At 39.6% G+C, this 24,000-nt stretch overlaps 2 protein-coding genes across 2 annotated transcripts in view; both read left to right on the forward strand.

Annotated features, from left to right (window-relative positions):
• The window catches only part of LOC137968415 (fibropellin-1-like), a 71,775-nt gene extending 66,354 nt beyond the window's left edge, over window positions 1–5,421 (forward strand). The window contains exons 36-37 of the mRNA XM_068814995.1: window positions 2,343–2,484; window positions 5,399–5,421. Of these exons, the coding sequence (XP_068671096.1) occupies window positions 2,343–2,484; window positions 5,399–5,421 (165 nt within the window). The remainder of the gene's footprint in view (window positions 1–2,342; window positions 2,485–5,398) is intronic.
• Window positions 5,422–6,174: 753 nt separating this feature from the next.
• The window catches only part of LOC137968416 (uncharacterized), a 38,805-nt gene continuing 20,979 nt past the window's right edge, over window positions 6,175–24,000 (forward strand). The window contains exons 1-6 of the mRNA XM_068814996.1: window positions 6,175–6,495; window positions 7,273–7,414; window positions 15,145–15,285; window positions 19,267–19,457; window positions 19,734–19,875; window positions 22,776–23,125. Of these exons, the coding sequence (XP_068671097.1) occupies window positions 6,175–6,495; window positions 7,273–7,414; window positions 15,145–15,285; window positions 19,267–19,457; window positions 19,734–19,875; window positions 22,776–23,125 (1,287 nt within the window). The remainder of the gene's footprint in view (window positions 6,496–7,272; window positions 7,415–15,144; window positions 15,286–19,266; window positions 19,458–19,733; window positions 19,876–22,775; window positions 23,126–24,000) is intronic.

The raw sequence follows: 24,000 nt of genomic DNA on the forward strand, positions 1-24,000 counted from the left end.
ACCCATCGAGAACCAACTACATTCTTTCCTTCAGGTGGAGGCACTAGATCCTTTGTATTATTCGTTAACAAGGAATTATATTCCGAGTTCATGGCTTCTCTCCATTGACTAGACTGTTTACTTTTCAACGCTTCTTGAACTGTCTTGGGCTCATCAATTTCTCAACTGACAAATAGCCAATCATCATCTTCAAACCTACTTAGCTTTCTTCGCTGCCGTGTTGGTCCCAGGTTTTGAACTTCTTCCATAATTTTTTTTCGTATGTCCTCTTCACTGGTTCGTCTTCATTTGGTGCTGCTACTGTTTGAACCTTCTGTGGAACTACTGATTCAATATTCTACTCAACTGGTGGTTCAACATCATCTATTTCGTTCTTCACTAACTGATTGATATAGGCGTAGTTGAGATGACCCAACCGGCGGTGCCAGACTGCAAGCGATGGTGCACTATTTGCTGTTGTTGAAACTTGAGCATACTCGGTAGAATTGACTATATACAGCTTGTCACGACAAATTCTTGGCCATTCTTTCGTACTAAACATTTATCCTTGTCAAATTGGATTTCTGGAAGAAAGCCCTTGGTCGACTTTGGTAAAAACAACACTTGATGCAAATCAAGGACAATTTCACGAGAACAAGAATTACTGTGCTGTCTCCCAGATAAATATTTCTTGGTTCTTGGTACTGAACAAAGCTCTCTAGTTCTCTTTTGTTGCTTGTCATGTACTTTGTCGCTGCTGACTCAATAAACCATTCATTTGACTGATTCATCATGCTTGAGATTAGTGCAACTTCTTCGAGTTCCGCCATATTTGAACTTTCTCTTCTTCTTCTTTGGTTGTTTGTTATTCAGTGGACATTGCTTGGTAATATGTCCATCCAGGTTACATTTAAAGCATTTGGTTCCCCTTGTATCTTCCATGACCATCATGGAGATATTGAGAAGAATCTTTACGAAGTGGGTTGAAATTCTCCACCACGTGGTTGATAATCTCCTTTATTGGAACTTCTTCCTCTTATTTCATTCACGAAGAGCGCATTGTCAGATTTTTCCTTTTCATTCTTCTCAGTCCGATTCATATATTCTTAAATCGATAACGCTTTGACATTCTCCCAGTCGAGATCATAGGCATTTCTGGCATTCAAACTTGTCAAGAATTTATCGTACGAATCGGGTAAACTCCCCAGCACGGCCGTGGCGAATTTCCTAGAAGAAATTTCTTCATTCATTTCCTGCAACTTCTCAGCAAGGGAAGTCATATGGGTTAAATTTTGCAACAAATCTGCGCCTTGTTTCATACTTGCTGCGTAAAATTTACGGTTTATGTGGACAATCTGTGTAACTGATACAAACTCAAACTGCTTCTGCAAGATTCCCCATGCTTCAAGAGGGTTGGTAACCGAAGAAATGTGAACTTGCAATTATTTTTCCACATTCAGAGCAATCTGGGAATAAGCTTTTTCAGATCGTAATCGAAAATCATTCCTTGCAGTTGCAGTTGCAGAATCTCCTGGGGGTATTTCTTGACCTTCCTGTGTAAATAGCCATAGACTACGCCCCATTAAAACGAGCTTTATGTTGTACTTCCATGTCTGGTAATTATTTTCGTTCATCTTCTCGATCTTTACAATTTCTGACATCGTCGTCATGTTCCAAGATAAAAAAACTTCAAATCCCTACAGTAATAACTTCACGTCCTGGGGCCCATAACCTGTTAAGAAAGAGAGCTATCGATACAGCCAAACAGGACCTTTTAATGAGGAAACAACAACAACACCGCGAAGCGGCAAGGACATACAGCAAAGATGGCGACGCAATGCGAACAACAGAATTAGAAAGAGAGAATATTTATCTAATAGAAACGATCAGCCGGGCGGCATGTCTTATCATAAATTAATACTTCAAATATTTGCTACGCATAGCCAGCAATGAGATTGCTGCATTTTGTATAGACAATAGATTGCGTCAAATGGCTTTTTTTTTCGTGCTCGCGAAAGTTGGCAAAGGCCGGCTTTCGAGTTATGGTGAAGGAATCTAAGATAAAAAAGCTTTATCTGTAGTAGGCTATCGCCTTGTGTGCCACTTATTTGTTTTTACCACATTTTGACGTCATCTGTGATCTATTACTGAACAGACGCGCGACAACATGGAATCTATTTGTTAAATATACATACGTACATGTAAGTTTCAGAAGGATGCTGTGTGGTATTCTGTAACTCTCTTTGAAGCTTGCTTGTCATTCTTTCAAGTCGTATATTCTTTTTATCATTTTACTTAATCTTAAACTCCATGAAGAACAACAGGTTATCAGGTACATAATTGCACATGGTTTGTTCTTTCAGGTCTTTGAAGGCAACACAGATGATGGAACACCTGTGGGGCACATTCTGGATATAGAAATTATTGCTCGATTTATAAAGTTCAATGTCAAAGAGTTTCAGGGCTATCCATCATTGAGAGTGGAACTTTATGGATGCACTGACGGTAAGCTTGCCAAACAGTCAAGCAAAAACAGAACAAAATAATGGCCCACTTACTCTCTCACGGCATCCGTTAAGTAAATTGTTACTGAAACGTTGGTCCTCCGAAGTTTAGTTTAAATTAGTTGTTATGAACTTTTTGATCAAGAAGTCAAGATACCTGCATAATAAAGCATATGAGTTGATCGCAGATACAATGAAAATTGCAAACTTTCATTCCATGCATACAAGTTTCTTTTTTACTTATTTATGCAGACTTCATGATGTATATGCAGTAGGCTAGAAATAGTAAAATTATAGAATGCCTGTCGCGCACGACAGTCTCGTTTATCCTTTTCCAACGTCATGCCCTTTCCCCAGGATCTTGGGAAAATATGGATTACCAGGAATAACTAAAGTGACATTATCAAATTATTTACGCCGTGCTGTTTTCATATCGTATTAGTTTATAAAAACAGGAACGGACACATCTTGTTCCAGGTTGCGATGGTCTGAAATTTTCAAGGAATTGCTTTTTTCTCTAAAGCGCTGTTACACTGTGAAGTTTCGTGCAACTTGTTTCGCAATGTTTTGGGCATACCCTGCAACGGCCAAAAGCGTTGCGAGACAAGTTGCAAGAGCCGTTGCCGAAATTAGAATTAAGTTCTACTTTTTGCGCAACTTGTCTCGCAACGATTTTGGCCGCGATTTGATAGGGGTATAACGTTAAGCAACTTGTGGTTGAGAACAGACAGTTGTTTCCCACGCAACCATTCGTGACGTCAGGCCACATTGCTTGCTTGCTACACTGGAAGAAAGCTGAGTTGGGCGTTGAAATTATATTTAAACATGGAGAGTTTTTTTTTTTGTTGCTAAAAGTTTTTCTTTTCCTTGACAGTTTTCCTCTGCCGTAAATCTTGGGGTCTCAAATAAGTGAACCCGCCTGACCTTTACATATCATCACCATTACATCATATTTACTCTCTTTGATCGTTGGGTGCCGAGAGCTTCAGAATCTAAAAGAAACTTACCTGTCCACCAGTGGAGAAATTTTAGCCTGGAAGTTGAACAAAGCCTTAGCCAGGAACAATGTTTTCCATAACTGGGTCAGTCATATGCAGTTGAGTCAAAGCCCAGCCAGCTTCCTCTCGAGATTCTTTTAGCCAGCCAACCCGAAAAAAGGCTGCAGAGCGGCTTTTTTTGCGGAGTGGTTTCGTTGGGTGCTCCTGTAGAAATAAGGGATTCTCGATGAACACCTTGAAGGCTCGGAGGGGTAACCGTATTCATTTTTTCATCAAAAGTTAGTCACTTTGGAAATAGAACATTTTAGTTTGGAGCACGTTAAGTCACAAAACAGGACTGTTCCCTTCAGACGCTATCCTTAACTATTGCGAGCGAAATTCAAGGTAAAATTCAATGCAGCTTTTTGCGTACTTTTTTCTAGGAGTTTTCGTGTTTCTTTCTTCCTTATGTGAGTTAATTAGAAGTGATGGTCATTTTATTTGTGAAGAAAAGTCAAGCGAGATCACGTTTGTATCCGAGATCAAGTTTGTTTCTTAAGTTGCTGAAGCCCATACGGGCCACAGCTGAAAAAGTTGAACAGATTTGCTTGTAAAACATTATGCGCATTCTGACTTGAAAACGTTCATATCGCTGATGAGAAAGCAACCACAGAAAATACGAGGCGCACACAGAAAGGTAGACAGAGTAGCATTGAAAGAAATATACAGAGCTGGCTCTGTTTAAGCGACACACCATATCATCAGTGCATGCCATGTGCATGCGTATTACATATTATACTTCTTTTCGCGATGAGGATAGAAGTATAATTCTTTGTGGCATTTCAACCAACAATCTTGACAAAACTCGTTTGGAAAATGTGACGCTCTAGTTGTGTGTGTGATAAAGATTAAAGTCTTCCTACTTTCCCCCCTCCCCCCATTCCAATGTTGGTTTAAAAAAAACGACCAAAGGCTTGCACAATATTTTGCATCACATTATCAACATTGGTATGTGGAAAGGGGGGAAGGGCCGATATATTTTGTCAGTGGGTGCCAAATGAATTATTTTGGAGATAACTCGGGGCAAGCAGTGACAAATGTTACCGGCAACTGTTTGAAAGGTTTAAATTTATACACTTTGTTACCACCAGACCCGATTAGTTACTCTATTTTTGGGTGCTGTATTAGTATATCCTCGTTTTTTATGTCCTTGCTTTAAAATGGATGAAATTGAATTGATATTATACCAATCGCAAGGTTAGCTGTTTAAACTTCTGTACGACTGTCCAATGATGCTTAAGCTACGTTATTCACGTTTTACCTGGCGAGATTATCAATATATTTTGGCTAGTGCAACAAATTTACTGCATAACAGCGACTTTCCTTTCATTATTAATGGCAGCGGTTGTGGAAGTTTAGTAGGTTCTCTCTTTCAACGGAAGATCACGATGTTGTAGGCTTTGCGAAATTACCGATTGAAATGGTTAGTGCTTAAAGAAAACAGCTGAATTAAATAGCTGAGATGAGCAATTATCGCAATTAGGGCCCCTGTTCCCTTGTATAGGAGTATAACAGTGAACCGTTTGTCGTTTCTATGTGAGTAGAACGTGTCTGCAGAACTCGGAACGAGACCAGTGTACGAATCCCGTGGACTTGACAGCTCATTGTCGTCGTTACCGATCTCCAAAAAAGTGGTGCAAAAAACAGAAAAGAAAAAAAAAAACCTACGTAAGTCAATCGGGATCTGAGGTAATGCACAGATTACCGGCTGGCCACTTATTTGCACTTGAATATCGTGTATTGTTAAATGCTACAAAAAACGACAGACGGGTCATAGAGCAGTAAGCTCAAGGCATCCGCTTTCGACTGTGAACTGACAAAAGCACTGTTGGTGTCGACAACGATTCATGCATATTTACTTATTTTGTTTCACCACAGTCAAGATTGATCGTGAAGAATGATGGTGAAGAAATGATTAAACGATCTTAATTCGGTCAAATTTAATCCCTTTCTGACAACTAGAAATACACGAAAGAAGCCTGCGAACAAAGTTGAACTTCATAATATTGATTTTCTCCTTTAATGACAATCGGAATTCTCCACGTGCTTTACACCTCTTCATTATGAACTGTATTGTATATACATATAACAGTTTCAATCAATAGATTGTTCGTATTCTTCCTCAAACTTGGAAATCGTGTCGCAATTAAAATGTGGAATAGTGTACTCGACACTTCAGTTTCAGATCTTGACTACGAGACAACTAAGGCATACTCTCGCCAGCTTTCAAAGTATTCCACAATATCAGAACAACACACTAAGCACGGACTTTTCCAAAAAATGACGAAGTAGACTTCATAGAACACTACAGCTGAATCCATGGCATATTTAACTGCAGCGTATGATAATGTGTGTGGATATGGTTACTACCCAGTCATTTAATAAATTGAAGAGAGTTTGCAGATATAAATAAATACGACGCATCTGTAGAATATTTATTTGTTTTATTCCAAAACTAATTGACGAATTTTATGTGTTTTTTTCCTCGGGTCCTATAAGTCCTTGTGTTTCTCTTATTTGACCATTGTTTTGACGCGGCATAAGATCCTCGTGCAAATGCAGCCTCAAGGACGTTCACTGATTATTGCCAAAAAATGATCTTATAAATTCTTGTTTTTTGGCAAGGTTTCCCTACGCCGGCAACACCAAAATGCATGGAAGCCCTGGGAATGCAATCCGGAGATATACCACATTCAGCTATCACTTCTTCAAGCTTTGGCGGGAGTGGGCTTGCTCCTTACGTTGGTAGGCTTCACTTTCTTTCCTCCGGCAGTGGTAAACAGGGTAGTTGGGCTGCCGGAACCAGTGACGAAAACCAATGGTTCCAAGTTGATTTTGGAAACTGGACAAAAATCACAGCGGTAGCAACTCAAGGAAGGCAGGATTATGATGAGTGGGTGGAAAGCTACAATCTAGCATACAGCTATGATGGCGTTTTCTACATCGCTGTGGAAGATGAGGAGGGACATGAAAAGGTACGAGGTTGTGGTTATCAACACTTTGTTGAAAATGGTACATTATTCACTTGGGAAAAAAATAAAACATATTTTGTAGTAACGTGAAAGAATAAAGTTAATCAATGACACCTAAATGCCAAGCTAGTTGCTTGGTAACGGCCGGACGTCTGGCAACTGAATAACCATAATCCTTGTCAACATTCGACCTTATGACCCTCGCAACACCAGTTGGATGCCCTCTAGAAGAACTGCTGGGAAGATAGGTTGTTTATCAAGGTTCTTAATTAATTGACAACGTGTCCCGCTTGTCTGGGAGCTGTACAATGTCATGCTCCTCAATTTTCAGATGAAACTATTAATGTTTACGTGTGTAATTCACCCGTAATAAAGGTTGCTAAGCAAGACCAGCGGTTCACATTCTCAATAAACAACCCAGATAACTTGACATTGTTTACGGAGTTCACAGGCTCGAATTCTGTCAGGACCCTACCAGTTGCCATTTCTACCTTTGTTAAGCAACTACGCTTATTAACCTTCTCACGGGCCCATTCAAGTCTTTGTCACAGAAATAATAAATAGAAATTCCATTTCTTTCTAGGAATAAACTCATTGATTCGTTAAATATCTTGGTCAAGTTAACAGGGAATCAAGTCGAACACGGTGATGAGAATTAACAACCCAAACAGAACAAAAAATTGTTTTGTAAGCTGATTTTGACGAGAAGAGCGAAACTTGGCATTCTGGGGTAGTGCTAATGAAACTCAAATTTCGTGCAATTATTTTTCTTTTACACAGACTTTTCAAGTTAACTCTGATCGGTATACCGTAGTGAAGAACGAAGTGGACCAACCAATAACAACAAAGTTTATTCGTATTCTTCCTCAAACTTGGAAATCACGTATCTCCATGAGAACCGAGTTTTACGGCTGCAAACAGGGTATGAGTGCTATTGAAACAAAGTTTAATTTTGAGAATTTATAGAACTTTTTAGGAGATTATCTGCATAGATATTTAGGCGGTTTTTAGTGATTATTGTCAGTAGCCAAGCTTATTTTTGCTCTGCATTAGCTAGCGTGCGAACGCAGACGTAATTCCGGCGGTCATTTTCAACCATCGGAAATACGTCTGGAAATACGTCTGAAATACGCCGTGTTGAAAACTGGAAACTAGTGTTACACGAGCTTTAGTTTGATTGACATGTGACAGGAATTACATCTTATCGAGTTTTTGGCGGTATTATATTTTGTGTATTGGCGGAATTATATCTCGGAAATCCTAGGAAATCGTCTCTACCAGGAATTGTATTCTAAAAGGAAGTCATCTATCATTAAAGAGTTTGGATCATTAAAACATTTGGTGCCGAGACCCGGGATTGAAGGATTGAAAGAGTGAAAAAATGAATTAACCTCGTGTAAACATGTCGTCGGAACCCAAGAAACGACTGAAGAAGAAATCCATGGTCCGCGAAAGTCATCGCGCATTTGTTAGGAAAACAATCCTCGCGGCACAGGAACAAATTGATAAACGGGGAGATCCTACCGTTTTGAAGAAGCTCAAATCCTTGCGATGTACCCTGCTGGACAAATCGTCGGAGTTCAAAATATTGGACAGTGAAATTATCGATTTGATAGACGAAACGAAAATAGACGTGAGCAATAGCTGTGACTTTGTCAGCGCTAGTCAAGCCTGCATAGTCGACCTAGAAACAGCAATAGAAGCTGAGGAAAATACTGGAAAGGGTCATAATATACAAGGAACGACATTGGGCTCGCAAAACTCTAACTCGAGTATTCAGGCGGGAACACAATCAAACGCGTCAACAATTCCGACCCACGCAAAGTTGCCCAAACTGGAATTGAGAAAATTTTCAGGCGACCCAATCAACTGGCATCCCTTCTGGGAATCGTTTGAATCGGCCATTCACAAAAACACCACCTTAAGCGACGAGGAAAGATTCCAGTATCTCAAGTCGCTCCTTGAAGGTTCTGCAGCCCAGACAGTTTCTGGTTTAGCATTGACAAGCTGGAATTACGACCACGCGGTCCAACTTCTAGACAAGCGCTTCGGAAATAAACAAGTCATTATTTCGAAACACATCGAATTGCTCATGCAGCTTCCAAAAGTAAGCGACGGGAGCGACTTAAAGCAATTGCGCCAGCTTTGAGATCGAACGGAGGCGGCCGTTAGAAGTCTAAAAGGAATCGGTATTTCGACTGAGACATACGGAACATTTTTGACACCTGTAATTATGGGAAAGATCCCACAAGAGTTACGCCTCATCCTGAGTCGCGGCACATCAGAAGATTGGGACCTTGATACAATCATCAATCCTTTCACAGAAGAATTGCAAATTCGAGAAAGATGTGCTTTGGGAACGGTAACAGAGCAAACAAAGTTAAAAGAAAAACGAGAGTTTGGTTTTGGAATTCGCACAGGTCAAAACAAAAGACCCCCCACATCGTCAACCCTGGTTGCAAACAACGAGAGACTGCCGCTATCTAAGGATAAATGGTGCACTTTCTGCAATGGACCTCATCCAACTATCAAATGTTCTGTTGTTACCGATCCAGAATCTAGAAAGAAAATTCTACGTCAAAAGGGAAAATGTTTTGGTTGTCTGAGGAGCGGTCATGTGAGTCGAGATTGTCAAGCAAGGTGTCATCGTTGTAGTGGGAAACATCACGTGGCTTTGTGCAGCGTTCAACACTATCCAGAGTATCCAATCACGACCAGAAGGGCTAGAGACAGCAATCAAGAACAAACTGTGAGTACAAACTTTTATTTTACTCAAGACGTTAATAACAAGTGTATCTTGTTACAAACGGCCAGAGCTAACGTCAGAAGTCCTCATGGAGGAAATTCTTGCAATGTTAGAATCCTTTTTGATTCATGTTCCCAAAAGTCTTATATAAGCTCACGGTTAAGGAGCAAATTGAGCTTACGACCAATTGGGAACGATACAGTTCTAATACAAACTTTTGGAAACAATGAACCCTCATTGAAACAATGTAGCATCGTTCAGTTTGCATTGGAATGTCAAGACAATTTGACAGTGTTCATTAATGCTTATGAAGTTGAGTTGATCCGTGGTCCCATCACAAACCAGACCATTGAAATTGAACAACAGTGTTACCCACATCTGCAAGGCTTACCTCTGGCTGATCACTCACGAGGTGATGAGGATCTAGAAATTGATGTCATGATTGGAGCAGATCATTACTGGTCTGTGGTTCAGAATCACGTGGTAAGGGGGGAGCTACATGGACCAGTGGCAATTCGTACAAGATTAGGATGAGTGATCCTGTGAATGCGGCAAGTGCGAATACACAGTTATCAACTGTTAACGTGTCCCATGTTATGAAAACTGAATGTCAAGTCATTGAAGAGAACTTAGTTTCAGATGATTTCTTACTGAAAGAGGAGCTAAGTAAGTTTTGGGACTATGACACTCTTGTAGTAAAGGATAGAGAGGGAGATTTTCTTGAAGACTATCTTACCAAAGTGAAGTTCAATGGAATCCGTTATGAAGTGTCTCTTCCCTTCAAGACTGAACACCCGATTATTCCGGACAATTACTTGTTGGCACAGAATCGCCTTGTTTCTTCATTGCAAAGATTAAGGTCCAAGCCAGAATTGCTCCAACAATGTGACAGTGTCATCAAGGAACAATTAAATGCTGGTGTTGTTGAATTGATTGATAAGAGTCATGATTTAGACACCCTTCCTGGAACTGTACATTACATTCCTCATGAAGAAGTATTAAAAGAAGACAGAATCACTACTAAACTACGTGTGGTTTATGACGCCAGTGCTAAATCCCGCATTGAACCAAGTTTGAATGACTGTCTCCTACCAGGTCCAGCCTTAACTCCATTGATCTTTGATGTCTTGCTGAGATTTCGCCTCCATAAAGTGGTTTTGATTGGTGATTTAGAAAAAGCATTCTTGAACATTAAAGTCAATCCAGCAGAGAGAAACTTGTTAAGGTTCCTATGGGTAGATGACATCAACTCCCCGAATCCAGAAGTGATCACACTGAGATTCACTCGTCTTGTTTTTGGTCTAGTTTGCTCTTCATTTATTTACATACATACATACTTTATTGAACCTCCCCAAAGGGGCTTTTCAGGAACAATAATAATTATAAAATAATAATTTACATAATTATTTAAATTATTTACAAGATTAAAATAACCAATCATCACTATCAATTACATAACTACTCATCACGATATTAATCACTTCCTAAAAAATCCCTTAGCAGTTTGTTCCTTAAACGCTTCTTAAAGATTATTTCGTTACTACAAAGTTTCAAATTAGATTCCAAGGAATTCCATATGCTAACAGTTCGGTAATAAAAAGTTCTCTGTCCAGAGGCAGTTTTAAAAAGAGGGATATTTAAAAATTGGGAACTCCTGGTTGTATAACTATTTACATCAGAACGTTTGGTGAAAATAGTGCTCAGGTATTCAGGGGCACGACAATTCATACATTTAAAAGCCAAAATGGTATTTCGATAATAAAGCTGACTGGATACTGGAAGCCACTTAAGGAGTTTCAGTTCAGGCGTAACATGATCATATTTCCGAATTCCACTTACTATTCTACACGCAAAGTTTTGTACCGATTGTAGTTTGTCGATATTTAACTTCGAGCAGTTGGCCCACACGTTCGAACAATAAAACAATTTGCTAAAAACTAAGGCATTAATAACTATCAAAAGGGTCTTTCTGTCGAATGCATGTTTGACGCGGTTAATCTGCCCGAGAGAAGACATGCATGACGAAACGGTCTTAATAATGTGATTGTTGTACGATAAATGTGGGTCCAATAACACTCCCAGGTCCTTTGCAATTTCACTAGGTGATAAGTCCTTCCCTAATAAAGATAGGGTGATATCTTGAATGTAACATTGATTTTGAATGTAACATTGAGAAACCACTTAACAAGGTATGAGAACATTGATCCTAAATTTGTGGCTGCTGTTGTGAGAGCTTTGTATGTTGATGACTTTGCATCTGGAGAGAACTCGGTAACGAAGTGTTTTGAACTTTACCACAAGTTGAAGTTGCGGTTCAGAGAAGGAGGTTTTAATATGAGAAAGTGGTCATCGAACAGTGAAGAGTTAACTGAAATGATCAAAAGAGCAGAAGAATCTTTGTCTTGGGAACCGGAGCTGTCTTGTAAGGCTACTCCTACATTGACCGAGCCGAACATTGAGGAAGAAGATTGGACAGTGTCAAATTCAAACAACAATGTGAGCAAAGAAACCGTTGTCAAAGTAATGGGAGTTCAATGGGATCGGATGGAAGATAATTTCGAGTTTGATCTTGCTACCTTTTCTAGACAAGCCTTAGAGGGAACTTTCACTACACGGACATTATTGAGCAGTACTGCTCGATTCTATGATCCATTAGGCTTGCTGTCACCAGTTATCTTACCCTTAAAGTGCATGTTCCAAGAAATTTGTCATTTAAAACTTGGTTGGGATGAAGCTTTGCCGGAAGGTCTCGCGTCGCGCTGGAAGGAGTTACTACGAGACATGTGGGAAGTCTCAAGCATTGTAGTGTCTCGTTGCATCCTGGGTGATGTTCAAGTCGAAGACGTCACGTCTATTCAACTGCATGGGTTCGCAGATGCTAGCAAGTCTGCGTATGGAGCAAATGTCTACATCAGGTTGACAACCTCTGGAACCAGTTCTGTTTGCCTTCTAGCGTCCAAAACAAGAGTTGCTCCCTTGATCGGTGAATCAATCCCTCGACTGGAGTTAATGGCCGCCTTGACACTTGCGAATTTGACGACAGCCGTGCATGAGGCATTGACCTGCACTATGAAGATAGACGCTGTTTTCAATTGGACTGACTCTCAGATCGTGTGGTGGTGGATTAATAGAGAGTTTAAACAATTCAAGCTGTTTGTTCAGAATCGAGTTCAGAAGATTCGAAGTCTGTGGAGTAAGGATCACTGGAGATATTGCCCGTCTGAGTCTAATCCTGCTGACATAGCGTCGCGAGGGTCAAAGAGTTCTGTTCTCGCTCACAGTGATCTATGGTGGAAGGGAGCTCCATTTCTGAAAGAAGGAGAAGTTTAGTGGCCAACCTATCTGATAATCCAATCGGTGAGAGTACATTCCCAGAAGAAGTAACAAAGGAATTGAGAAGGAAACCTGAAATTTGAAATGTTATGACAGTATCCGTGCAGTGCTTTCAGAACATTTCAGAAGTCATCTGTCCAGAAAGATTTAGTAGTCTCAGTAAACTTGTCAGAGTAACCGCTCTTGTGCTGAAATTCATCCAGAAGCTCAACAGGAAGATAGAAATAACTGACATCAGTATGGAGGATCAGAATATTGCTACGAATCTCTGGTACAAAGACGCTCAAGCCAAACGTGAAGAAAAGGAGAAATCAAGTTCGACTTGAGAACAGTTAGGAGTCTTTAAGGATGCCAACGGACTTCTGCGATGCAAGGGACGAATCCAGAAGTCTTCACTTCCATACTCAACAAAACATCCCATTCTGTTATCTAGAAAGCAGCATTTCACTAAGCTCGTGATCATACAGTCCCACGAAAACGTGAATCACAATGGAGTTGGAGAAACTCTTACTGAAATCTGATCACAATTCTGGATAATCAAAGGAAGGCAAACTGTTAAGGATGTACTTTCCAAGTGTGTTCGTGCAAGAAATTACAAGGAAGAGCCTACAGCTCTCCACCTACTCCACCACTACCTGCATTCCGAGTTTCAGAGAAAATGGCTTTCTCTAAAGTAGGTGTGGATTTTGCCGGACCCTTGTACGTGAAGAATATATACTTATCCAAGGGAGAAATGCACAAGTGTTACTTTGCTCTGTTTACGTGTGCTAGTACAAGAGCTTTGCACCTTGAACTTACGCCAGACCTCTCCGCCAATTCGTTCTTAAGAGTGCTGAAGCGATTCTTCGGTAGAAGAGGACTACCGACCCTGTTCATTTCAGACAACGGGAAAACTTTCCGAGATGCAAAGGTTAAGAAGTTTGCTCTTGATCGGAACATTGACTGGAAATTCAATATACCCACAGCCAGCTGGTGGGGCGGATTCTTCGAAATCTGTGTGAAACTTGTGAAAAGATGTCTCAAGAAAGTGCTCGGAAATGCGAAGTTGAGTTATGAAGAGTTAGAGTCAGTGTTGATCGAAACTGAAGGCGTTTTGAATTCTAGGCCATTGACCTATGTCTACGATGAGCTAACAGAAACTGCACTCTCGCCTTCTCATCTTGTAATTGGTCGTCGACTTCTAGATCAATCTCGTGCCATCACAGTACCTGTAAACACTTTGCCTAGACGAGAGAGATATTTAGACGGTCTTCTCACCCATTTCAGAAATCGATAGAAGAAAGAATATCTTACAGGTATCCGCGAGTACCAGAAACTCAAGGGAGGTGAACCAAGAAGAACAATTCAAGTAGGAGACGTTGTGCACATCTATGCTGACAAGACACCCAGACAACAGTGGAGAATGGGGAAAGTAGAGAAACTGTTACAGGGACAAGACAACGTTGTGCGCGCAGCAGAAGTGGTAACAGTAGATAATTCTCTCCGCAAGACTCGCTTAAAACATCCAATTCAAAAGCTCTATCCTCTTGAAATCAACGTGTGTGACGAACACGTAACTAATGCGAGAACAGGACAGTTTGACAGTGGAATGAACATTCAGATAGTTAGAGATGAAGACATCCCTACAGTGATCACTGCTCCATGAACTGTCTGACCGTATCTTGAGCGTTTGACACTGAAGCTAAAGAGCTAAATTCGGTTTTGCGTTAAATCAGTCTGATTCGTTCAAACTTTCTTGATTGACTTCGACGTCAATCAGGAGGGAGTGTGTTAAAAACTGGAAACTAGTGTTACACGAGCTTTAGTTTGATTGACATGTGACAGGAATTACATCTTATCGAGTTTTTGGCGGTATTATATTTTCTGTATTGGCGGAATTATATCTCGGAAATCTTAGGAAATCTTCTCTACCAGGAATTGTATTCTAAAAGGAAGTCATCTATCATTAAAGAGTTTGGATCATTAAAACACGCCGGAAATACGTCTGCGTTCCAGCCTTCAGCACGTAAAATGTCGATAATTTTGCTAGCATCGTGAAAAAAATCATCGCATTTACACGCCTCTGCAACCTCAAAATCCTGCTCGATGTTCCAGCTTTGCTCAGGTTTTTGTTATCGCCAGATGATGCGGACAGGAGTGGTAGATCATTGGATTTTGATAACCGGCATTAAAATCAATGTCCATAAAATGACTTTTCGAAAAGAAACATCACGTTTAGAAGTTTTTATGGAACATTTTCCTCGATCAGTTGAATCGGCCGTTACAACTGTCTCAAAATGACGTGACGTCACGCGCTCTCGCATCCTTAGGGTTGTCTGCCTGTTTTAGGACCAGAACTTTGCTAAGTCAGCTCCTCCCTAAAATATTCCGTTTTTTATTTTGCGGGTTTTAAACGAATTTGAAGTAAGGATTTGATGTTTCTGTACTTCGGCTTAGTCCTCTACCTTCATTTCTCCATTAAAGCGTTTCTAACGTCCAAGGAAACGACCATTTAAGGCCGATTGCAAATTTGGGCCAATTTTTGTGGATATCAAATTGTTGACTAGGTCAAACGTCCCGTTTGCGTTTCGCAGGAATCGAAACTCCAGACGTAGGGTGTACATCTCCTTTGGGAATGGCAAAAGGAACGATACCAGATGCGGCCATTGTAGCATCGTCCAGATACAACCAATACGGAGGACCAGAACGCGCAAGGTTAAACATGCAGAAGCAAGGTATGTAGTCTTGCAAACTAACTGTCTTCAACCTGGCATCACTTTAAAGTGGAGTTCAACGTATGGATAACTTCCGATTACCACCTCGCGGGGGTTCCACCATTTTCCATCAGTGTAGGCTCTAGGAAGCTTGCTAATTTGACAATTGGCCTGCTTTAAAGCTCAAACGTTTGGCATTTTATCAAAAATACGTCATAAAATACTGTGTTTACCTGACATTGGTAGGTAAGAGAGTTTTTTTTCTCCAAGTTTCAACCGGGGTACTCAAGAGAAAGATAAAATAGACATCTCCTCCTTATGTACGTCTCAAACAAAGGCTCTGTCACGGCATTGCAGTTCATTGTGTGTAGCACGGAAAGGGTAGATACAAATTTGTATCATAGAATCAAGTAAAATGAGGAAGACTGTCAGGTAAATACGCGAACGATTGCTGTAGATTATGCGCATCTAATCTAAAATTGCAATCGGAGATCATTAAAACAAAAAACACTCTTTTTAGTATCGACCGAAACCTGGTTTAATTAAATAAAGGGAGAGAATGAATGAACCACCGATCGACGATCCAAACCTCAAGCCAAGAACTCTTTAGCGGAATGTCGATTTACTGTCTAATTAAACTACTCAAGTAAAAGTCTTGATCGTTAATCATAATAATAATCCAAGTTCCCGTGTTGATGTGTTCAACCCGTTTCACGAGAAAACTAAATCAATGATCTGAAAACTGTTGCCAACTTAGTCTTGCAGAACTTGAATGTGCGAAGCGAGCTCGAGACCCTTAATTTACCTCTCTGATTCTGTATTAAAGAGGTCAAGCCCAGACGATCTTGCAGCATATTCCAACAACATTTTAGTTCACAAAGCTGAGATTTGGTGTCCATTTTGGATGTTGTCCCTCACAGGTGCCTGTAACGTTTTAGATTCGCCATAGAGTGAATTGAAGGCGAGAATTTCCCTTGCACTGTCGACGGCAGTATCTGCGAAACGATCACAAGCAACCTTTTTGATGAAAATATTTATTAATTCGCCAAACTGAAGATCGTGTATATCAATCGTGGGTAGAATAACTATAACATCTTTACCGGAAGCAGTCTCCTACTCTTTCTTGAGCAAAATGTCCCGTTCTTTTTCAATGTTAGATAAGCAAGTAGAGCTTTTGATATACTCCATTCAATGGTCGCCTTTTTTTAAATTTTCCGTCATAGTAGTACAAACTTGACGAAGGTCTCAAGTAACGTTTGATTGACGTGTTCTTGCTATCAGCCAATCAGAAATTTTCGCCCGCTTAGTGATCAATTGAAAAGCCAAGGCAAATTTTATGCCACATTTTATGGTTTAGAAATAAAACAAAAAATGTTTTAGGCCCCCCTATTTCCCTACTACTGATGGAGTTCACTATCTTACATTAAAAAGGGTCTTATGTAAGGTTCGCTTGAAACTCCTACGGGCAGTAAAATGGCTTCTGATATATAGTTTTCTTCCAAGTCAAATTCTTCCCCTATCTTATCCCATACCTTAGGCTTTTCGTACGTGTGCTTTATTACAAATCAATGGTAGTCACGACTACTACAGCTTTCTGGTGCTCCTCTAAATGTGTAATAAACTGGCGTTTGGTTTGTCCGATATATACTTGTTCGGACAAGCAAACCTCTTTTTCAAAAACTCAGTATTCTGGATATTTATAGTATACATTTTTATGTACATGTACCACCGAGGAATGCTTCCTTGTTCTTTTCAAAACCTATTTCAAACTGGAAGCCAACTTTATAATTACTTTACCCAAAATGCTGAGTCATATCGTTCTCATGGTTGCAGAACAAACATAAAAAAAGGTCCAAAATTGTGGAGCTCCTTACCCTATTCGATAACTCAATCTAATAATGTAAGAACTTTTAAACACTCACTTAAAGCTTACCTTATGCTTCCACAGAACAGCTAATAAATATAGAGCACATGAGAGGCCTGACCCATTATGGAAATGCAACCATTCCTGGGTTGGGTCAAGCTCTTATGGTAATGAATATGTGAAATATTTTCAAGTTATCAGTACATCCTGTTAGCTTCTCGGTGTTGCTCCCTAATTCTTTTCTTTTAATTTCTTCGTTTTTTTAACTATTTTCCATTTTCTTTGTCTCTCTTTTTCCCGTTTTAATTAAACTGCTGTAATTAATAAGAGGGAGTCCTCCTTATAAGCCCCCATGGCCTCTTGAGACTTCCTCGCTATTAATTGCATTTCTTGATTCGCTTCTTTATGATATGCATAAAAAAAGGTGTACGGAAAAACTGCAAAACCTGCTGTAACAGTTTTTTAACAATTACCGAGGAAGGACTTTGGACAGCCCTTTGCCTTCAGAACATCGAACACGAAAGCTCTTTAACTTTAGAATCACGTAAGGATGGAAGTTATCCCCCCCTCGTGAGCGAGATCGTAGTCTCTGACTTTGTAAGGTTGTAGTCTGACGGACTTTGCAGCCTGTCCATAAACACCACGAACTTGCCCTTATCAGCAAACAGAACGAGCCTATCCGGATCGTTCTTTAGCCCTTCAAAAACATCTTTGCAGATTTTTTGGGGGGAGGTTTGGAGCGCCTTAAAATGCTAGCAACTACAGCTCTGACCAATAATTTTTGATCAACGCTTAGTTGTAAAATGCCTTCCTCAACTGATGCGATGAGAGATTGAGAAATCAACCACACCAAACTCTGTAGAGACCGATGAAATTGGTCTATGCGTAACGTCAGAGAGTAAAAGGCAGTATTTGCCATGGGTTTGTATTACTTACTAGTACTTCGCACGCGAGGCCACAATCTCAAACTCGGTGGAAGTACCTTATTTTCCTTGCATCGATGGTTGAAAAATAAATGACTGTGCCTGCTCTTTAGTTCTAAAGAGAATGCCTTCGTAAACGTTGTTAAGTTGGTCTGTCCTAACAGTGGTGTGTTTATGCTTATCACTGTTTGTGTCGATCCAACCTAATGCATAGGTCATTACACGGCATTACAATCTTTAGCGTTAAATTTTTCTGATTGTTATGATTATTATTGGGATATTATCAAATTGTTGGGTAACTTCGTCGTGCTTTAGCGCCCACAAGCAATACCGCTAGCCATGATTACCACGAGAAAAGCAACTCATTGGTCCCTGTGCCTTTGGTGCTCCGCTTGGCGGTCCTTCGGGCCGCCGGAGCTCCGCTATAATCATCTCATATCCAGCAAGCGAGAGAAACAATTGTTTTATTGAAATGGCCCACAAACTCAGGCCGTGGATAAATCTTTCCTACTTTATTTTGCAAAAAAAAAAACAAAAACAAAAAAAAAAGAGAGAAAGCGAGAAACAAAAAAACAAAAAACAAAAAAACTTATGAGTGGAATTGGATTTGAAACACCTTAGGAGCGTTCAGGAGCTCGTTCAACATGAGTCCGTGCATTCCAGATCGAATTTGGAATTATCCAATGATACACTTTTTAATAAAAAAAAGAGAGTTTATCAGTACAGTTGGGTCGATCATTTAATCAAAGTAGAAATAAACAAGGGCCTAAAACTGAGACTTACGGTATTTAATAACATGTTAGGTTTAGAGATTGGGTAGATACTTTGCTTGAAAAAGGCATTTGAAAAATATGCCACATGAATCTTGCTTTTTAATTTTAATGATCAATTAATAATAGCCGTGTCTTCAGAACTGTTTCCATTGTAAGAGAATTTGTTAATAGTTCCTTTGATTAAAAGTGTATGACGGTACGGGAGGTTATATTATTTACAGAAACTCGCAAGTTATTTTGTGTAGAACGCATTAAGTGTCAGTGAAAATCTGAATATTCTCTCTTTGTGCTTCTCCACCGAAGACTGTCAAAAATATATTCAAATGGAATCAATTTTTTTTAAATGCTTCTAATAAAAGCAATAGTTGTCTTGCTCGTCCAAGAGAAAGGCACCATGAACGTAAAAGCTATTGATGAAACCAAGAGTTTAATTCACCTTTAGGTAATTTCTATGGAGGATGGACTTCCCAGTATACCGATGCTAAGCAGTTCCTTCAGATTGACTTAGGACAAGTCACCAAAGTTACACGAATAGCCCATCAGGGCCGATCTGACGCAAGCTGGTGGACAAAGACTTACACATTATCTTACAGTGATGATGGAGGCAAATTTATGCCGTATAATAATAGCCAGGTGCGAAACAATAGGGATCTGTTTGAGATGTGTATCAGATCAGAGACGTATATTTGAGCTGCGGAAGCTCGGAAGCATGTCAAGACTTTAGCTCAATGCACTTATAACGTTACTTGAGCAACAACGAAATATCTGAAGAGTTCCGGCTTGAACTGTTTGAACCCACTATCTCAATTTGAAACACTTTAAAAGTTGCAACAAGTGCTGGCTTAGTCAATGTCAAGTAACAATGTTTTTCTCTTGAACATCATGTAAATATTAATATTCTCATGATAGGTCATAGAGGGAAACAAAGATTCCAAAACCGCTGTTGGAAGGATTCTGGATCCGCCCATCGTAGCTCGATTTCTTAAAATCAATGTTCAATCATTTTATGGATATCCGACCTTACGAATAGAGCTTTATGGATGCACTGAAGGTAAGTGCTAGAATGATGCAATCTCAGTGTATGATGCAACCTCGGAGACCTAGGGGCAGATGTCGGGACGATTGAATGTTCGTGGTGAAAGTTTACTACAAGAACGGGAAGAGCCCCTGGGCGCTCAATCTTACCATATGAGTTCCAGAAGCGTTCGAATTTTCTGCTTCGGGTGACTCTGATCTTTTTTTACACGAAGTAGTTTTCGTCATCGATCGCCATAGTTGCGTAGCGCGTTCAACAGGGAACGTTTCTCGGGGAAAGTCTTAGAACAAATCGTTAACGAAGCTGGAAAGTTTACAAGCTTTAGCACGGCTGCAAGCAACAAACACTCTGCCATAAATGTCTACGGCTGATCTTTCGAAGGTATAGTAAATATTTATTACTGATACGCGAAGCACGACCTTCACTTTCTACACCTTTGCTCACTAGCTTGTCTAGTCGCCGCAACGCCAAGCTTACTTTTTACATCTCCATCTTCGTCTCACGACTTCTGAAGCTTTCTACGGCGTGAAAATGTCCGTTAAACGCGCTATGCAACTATGGTGATCGATGAGGAAAAGTACTTCGTGTAAGAAAAGATGAGAGTTACCCGGCTGCTCCTCTTTGCTGATTTTTGTGGTCAATCAGAAGCAAGGAATTCGAACGCTTCTCGAACTGGTTCGGTTATTGTGCAGTAGAGAACCGGTTTGACTAGTTTAGGTGCTGACCTTTGCCACGCACTTCTGTCACTCGTTCTCTGTTGTTTACAATAATAATTTACTTACTAAAAATTAGTGCCAAAAGGTTGGATAATAAGTAACTTATTAGACGTTTTGGTGTGTAGTATTGATGTGTATTTTGACGAGCCCGCTAGATGTATAAAGTTCTAAATCATACAGGGATACTTTGTTAGAGATAGGAGGATGAATTAACCTAAAAAAATACTACTAAGTGATGTCTAAAAATGCTCAGGTCAGAACCTGATGTTTTATTATGTTATGCATAAACAAGTAATTTTATTATGAAATTGTAATACATAATCTCACGGGCCACTGAACGAGTGAAGTTTAGGACGATTGTGGAATGTCAAGAGTGATACTTATTTTAAATATCACTTGTGACAGTAATTTACCAAAGTGGAAGTGGTAAGTTGTGGATATTGCCGAGAAGCAAAGCAATATATTATACTGACTGAAACAATGAGATAATATAAAAAAAGGGGTTTTAATCAATTTATACCTGCAACGATTACAAAATTTTCGAGAGCAAATCCCGCACGAGTTTCTCATAGATGAGTAGCAAAGGATATTCGGAATTTAAGTATCCGATCAGAATTCGCCTTCAACGCTATCCACTTTTTTAGTATAAATCCACTCTATTATTTGTCTAGGCAATTACCGGAGTAACTTTTAGTGCAGCCTCTTTTTAGTTTAGAAACTGCAATTTTCACATGCAGTTTTTTTTCCGAATTTGACTAAAAAAGGTGTTTCTCTTGGCCATTCAAATTGCAGTACTTTCTCGGTAAATGTAAATATACCGATGATAAATGATGCAAAGTGACCGTGAAAAAGATGATAAGCTAGTATTTTGACAACAGAGTCCCGGGCAGTGCATCTTCAAACTCCGTAATAACAGCTGGATGCTCTATCCACTGAGCTATAAAAAAAGCTATATAAGCACCCTGACTCCCCAGACGTTTTAGTGGCTCAATTAGTACAGCATCCGACTGATGTTACGAAGGTTGTATGTTTGAATATTGCATGGGACTGCTTTTTGAACTGTCCTTTCTCTCGTTCCCAAGCAAGTAGCTTACCATATTTTTTTAGTAATAGTTCGTAAGGTCAATAGTTCATTTCATTTTTTTACTGCAAGTGGTCACCTCGAGCTCTAAAGAACATCCTTACGCTATCACGCATGACTCAGGAGTGTTAGCAAGTCGATTCCAAAAAAGAAAATTACGCAACCTCAATACAGCAAGAAAGTCAAGTACTCGTTTTTTATTATTATTGCTATTTGGTCATAATCTCTGTGAGACAACTTAATTTCTTTTTTTACTGTATCAATTAGCGTGTCCTCTTTTATTAAAAAAATTACTCGCCCTCGTGCAATTAGTGTGAGATATCCTGCACCTTGCACTTCGTTTTCGTGAAACGTTGCTTAAGGTAATTCCTTAGTATTGCATTGCGCATCCCTACTGCGCACGATTTTCGCGTCATTAGCGCGCGCACATGAGCACGTGCGCATACAAAACGTAAGAGATTTCGCTCAAACTAAACCCGATAGCGAAATAAATGCTCCTTCTCTCTCAAACGGGCACGGTGACCCCCGATTTTTTTTCAGGTATTTGCTAAGAACACTCTAATAAAGAACATATTTGAAGAAGAAAAAAAGTTTGATAGTAGAACATGATTTTTTTTTTGAAAAACAGCTCCTTACTGGGTATATTTTACCCAAGGCGAGGACTTCAAGCTAACCACGGAACTGTCCCAAAAAGTGCACTATTCCCACAACCAGGGAATCAAAGACGGCGTAAATCAAGCAATACTGCTTATGTAAATAAAATAAGCTTTATTTTCAAAATAAATTTTTTTGTCTCTGAAGTAACCAAGACTTAATTCTGTATGAAGGTGATTCGAATGTTTAACACGAAAACAGTAAAAAATACCCCATTTTAAGAGCCTGCTGACGCGTAAACAAGCACGGTGACCCCATTTTTTTATTGCATTTTTTTAATGTTCATATCATGAATGTTAATTATGCCAAGTTTCCAAAAAAGTTTGATAGTAGAACAATTTCAAGGGAATTACCTTAAATCGGTATTTGCTCCTCACTGCAATTGCAAGAAGGCAGACCTGTCGTACAGGTTTGTTTTATGATAACTTATTGTTAACACGAGTTCAATCTTAATTTTGGTCGAGGTTTTCCTACGCCGGCAACACCGCCATGCATAAAAGCCCTGGGAATGCAATCAGGAGATATACCAGATTCAGCTATCACCGCTTCAAGTTTTGGTGGGAGTGGTCTTGCTCCCTACGTTGGCAGGCTTCACTTTCTTTCCTCTGGCAGTGGTAAACAGGGAAGTTGGGCTGCCAGAACCAGTGACGTAAACCAATGGTTTCAAGTTAATTTTGGAAAATGGACGAAAATCACAGCGGTAGCATCTCAAGGAAGGCAGGATTCTGATGAGTGGGTGGGAAGCTACACTCTCGCATACAGCTATGAAGGAGTATTTTATACCCCTGTAAATCGAGAAGACGGACTTATAAAAGTAAGAGCTTGTGAAATTAAGACCATAAACTGCAAAGTTATTATTACTATCGTTACTAAATATCCTACGAAGGTAATTTGAAAAAAAAAAAAGACATCATGCAGATTAAAAACGTGCCTCCGCCTGCTTAAGGTGGTTTACTACAGTTATGCGAAGAAAAAATATCAAAATTGTGAAATCTGTGAAGTTAAACAAAAATGATGCCTCTTGTGGTCACTGCAATTGATGTAAAATGCAGTTTTACCTAACAAATAAATACAAATCAGGGGAAAACGCTTAATATAGTGACGGACTTCCTGGAGGGAGGACTGGAAACTAGACATTTCGAAGGCCTTTTTCTCAAAACGTAGCCGTACAACAAGGGTTAAAATTTTGGGAATTAGTAAACAACATATAGACAAAACCGTCAACATTTTTTCAAAAAGTTCTATCAGATAGTTTTTCAGATATTATTAAAATAGACGAAAATCGACGTTTTTGTAATTTGTGAAAAACCTGTATGGCAGATTTAACTATTTATTTCTCTGCATAATTATTTTTTCTCGCTTTCGGAAATCCTGAAATTTTGAGGTGGGGTTGTACGGCTGGTTTTCGAGAAAAAAAAGCGTTTGAAGTGTCTAGTTCCAGTCCCCCCTCCAAAAGGTCGGTCACTATGTTTAGCATTTTCGCCTGATTTGCATTTATTTGTTCGGTAAAATTACATCTTACATCAATTGCAGTGACTAACCTTTCAGAAGAGACTTCCTGTTGCTTTAATTTCACAGATTCCAAAACCTTGATCTTTTTCTTCGGAAAGCTGTGGTAAGCCACCTTAATTCACGATTATCGACAGGTTTTCTTGGGTAGATTCCTTGGCTATCATCGTTTGGACTTTT

This window comes from Montipora foliosa, chromosome 8 (genome assembly GCF_036669935.1).
Source record: "Montipora foliosa isolate CH-2021 chromosome 8, ASM3666993v2, whole genome shotgun sequence".
Taxonomy (NCBI): domain Eukaryota; kingdom Metazoa; phylum Cnidaria; class Anthozoa; order Scleractinia; family Acroporidae; genus Montipora; species Montipora foliosa.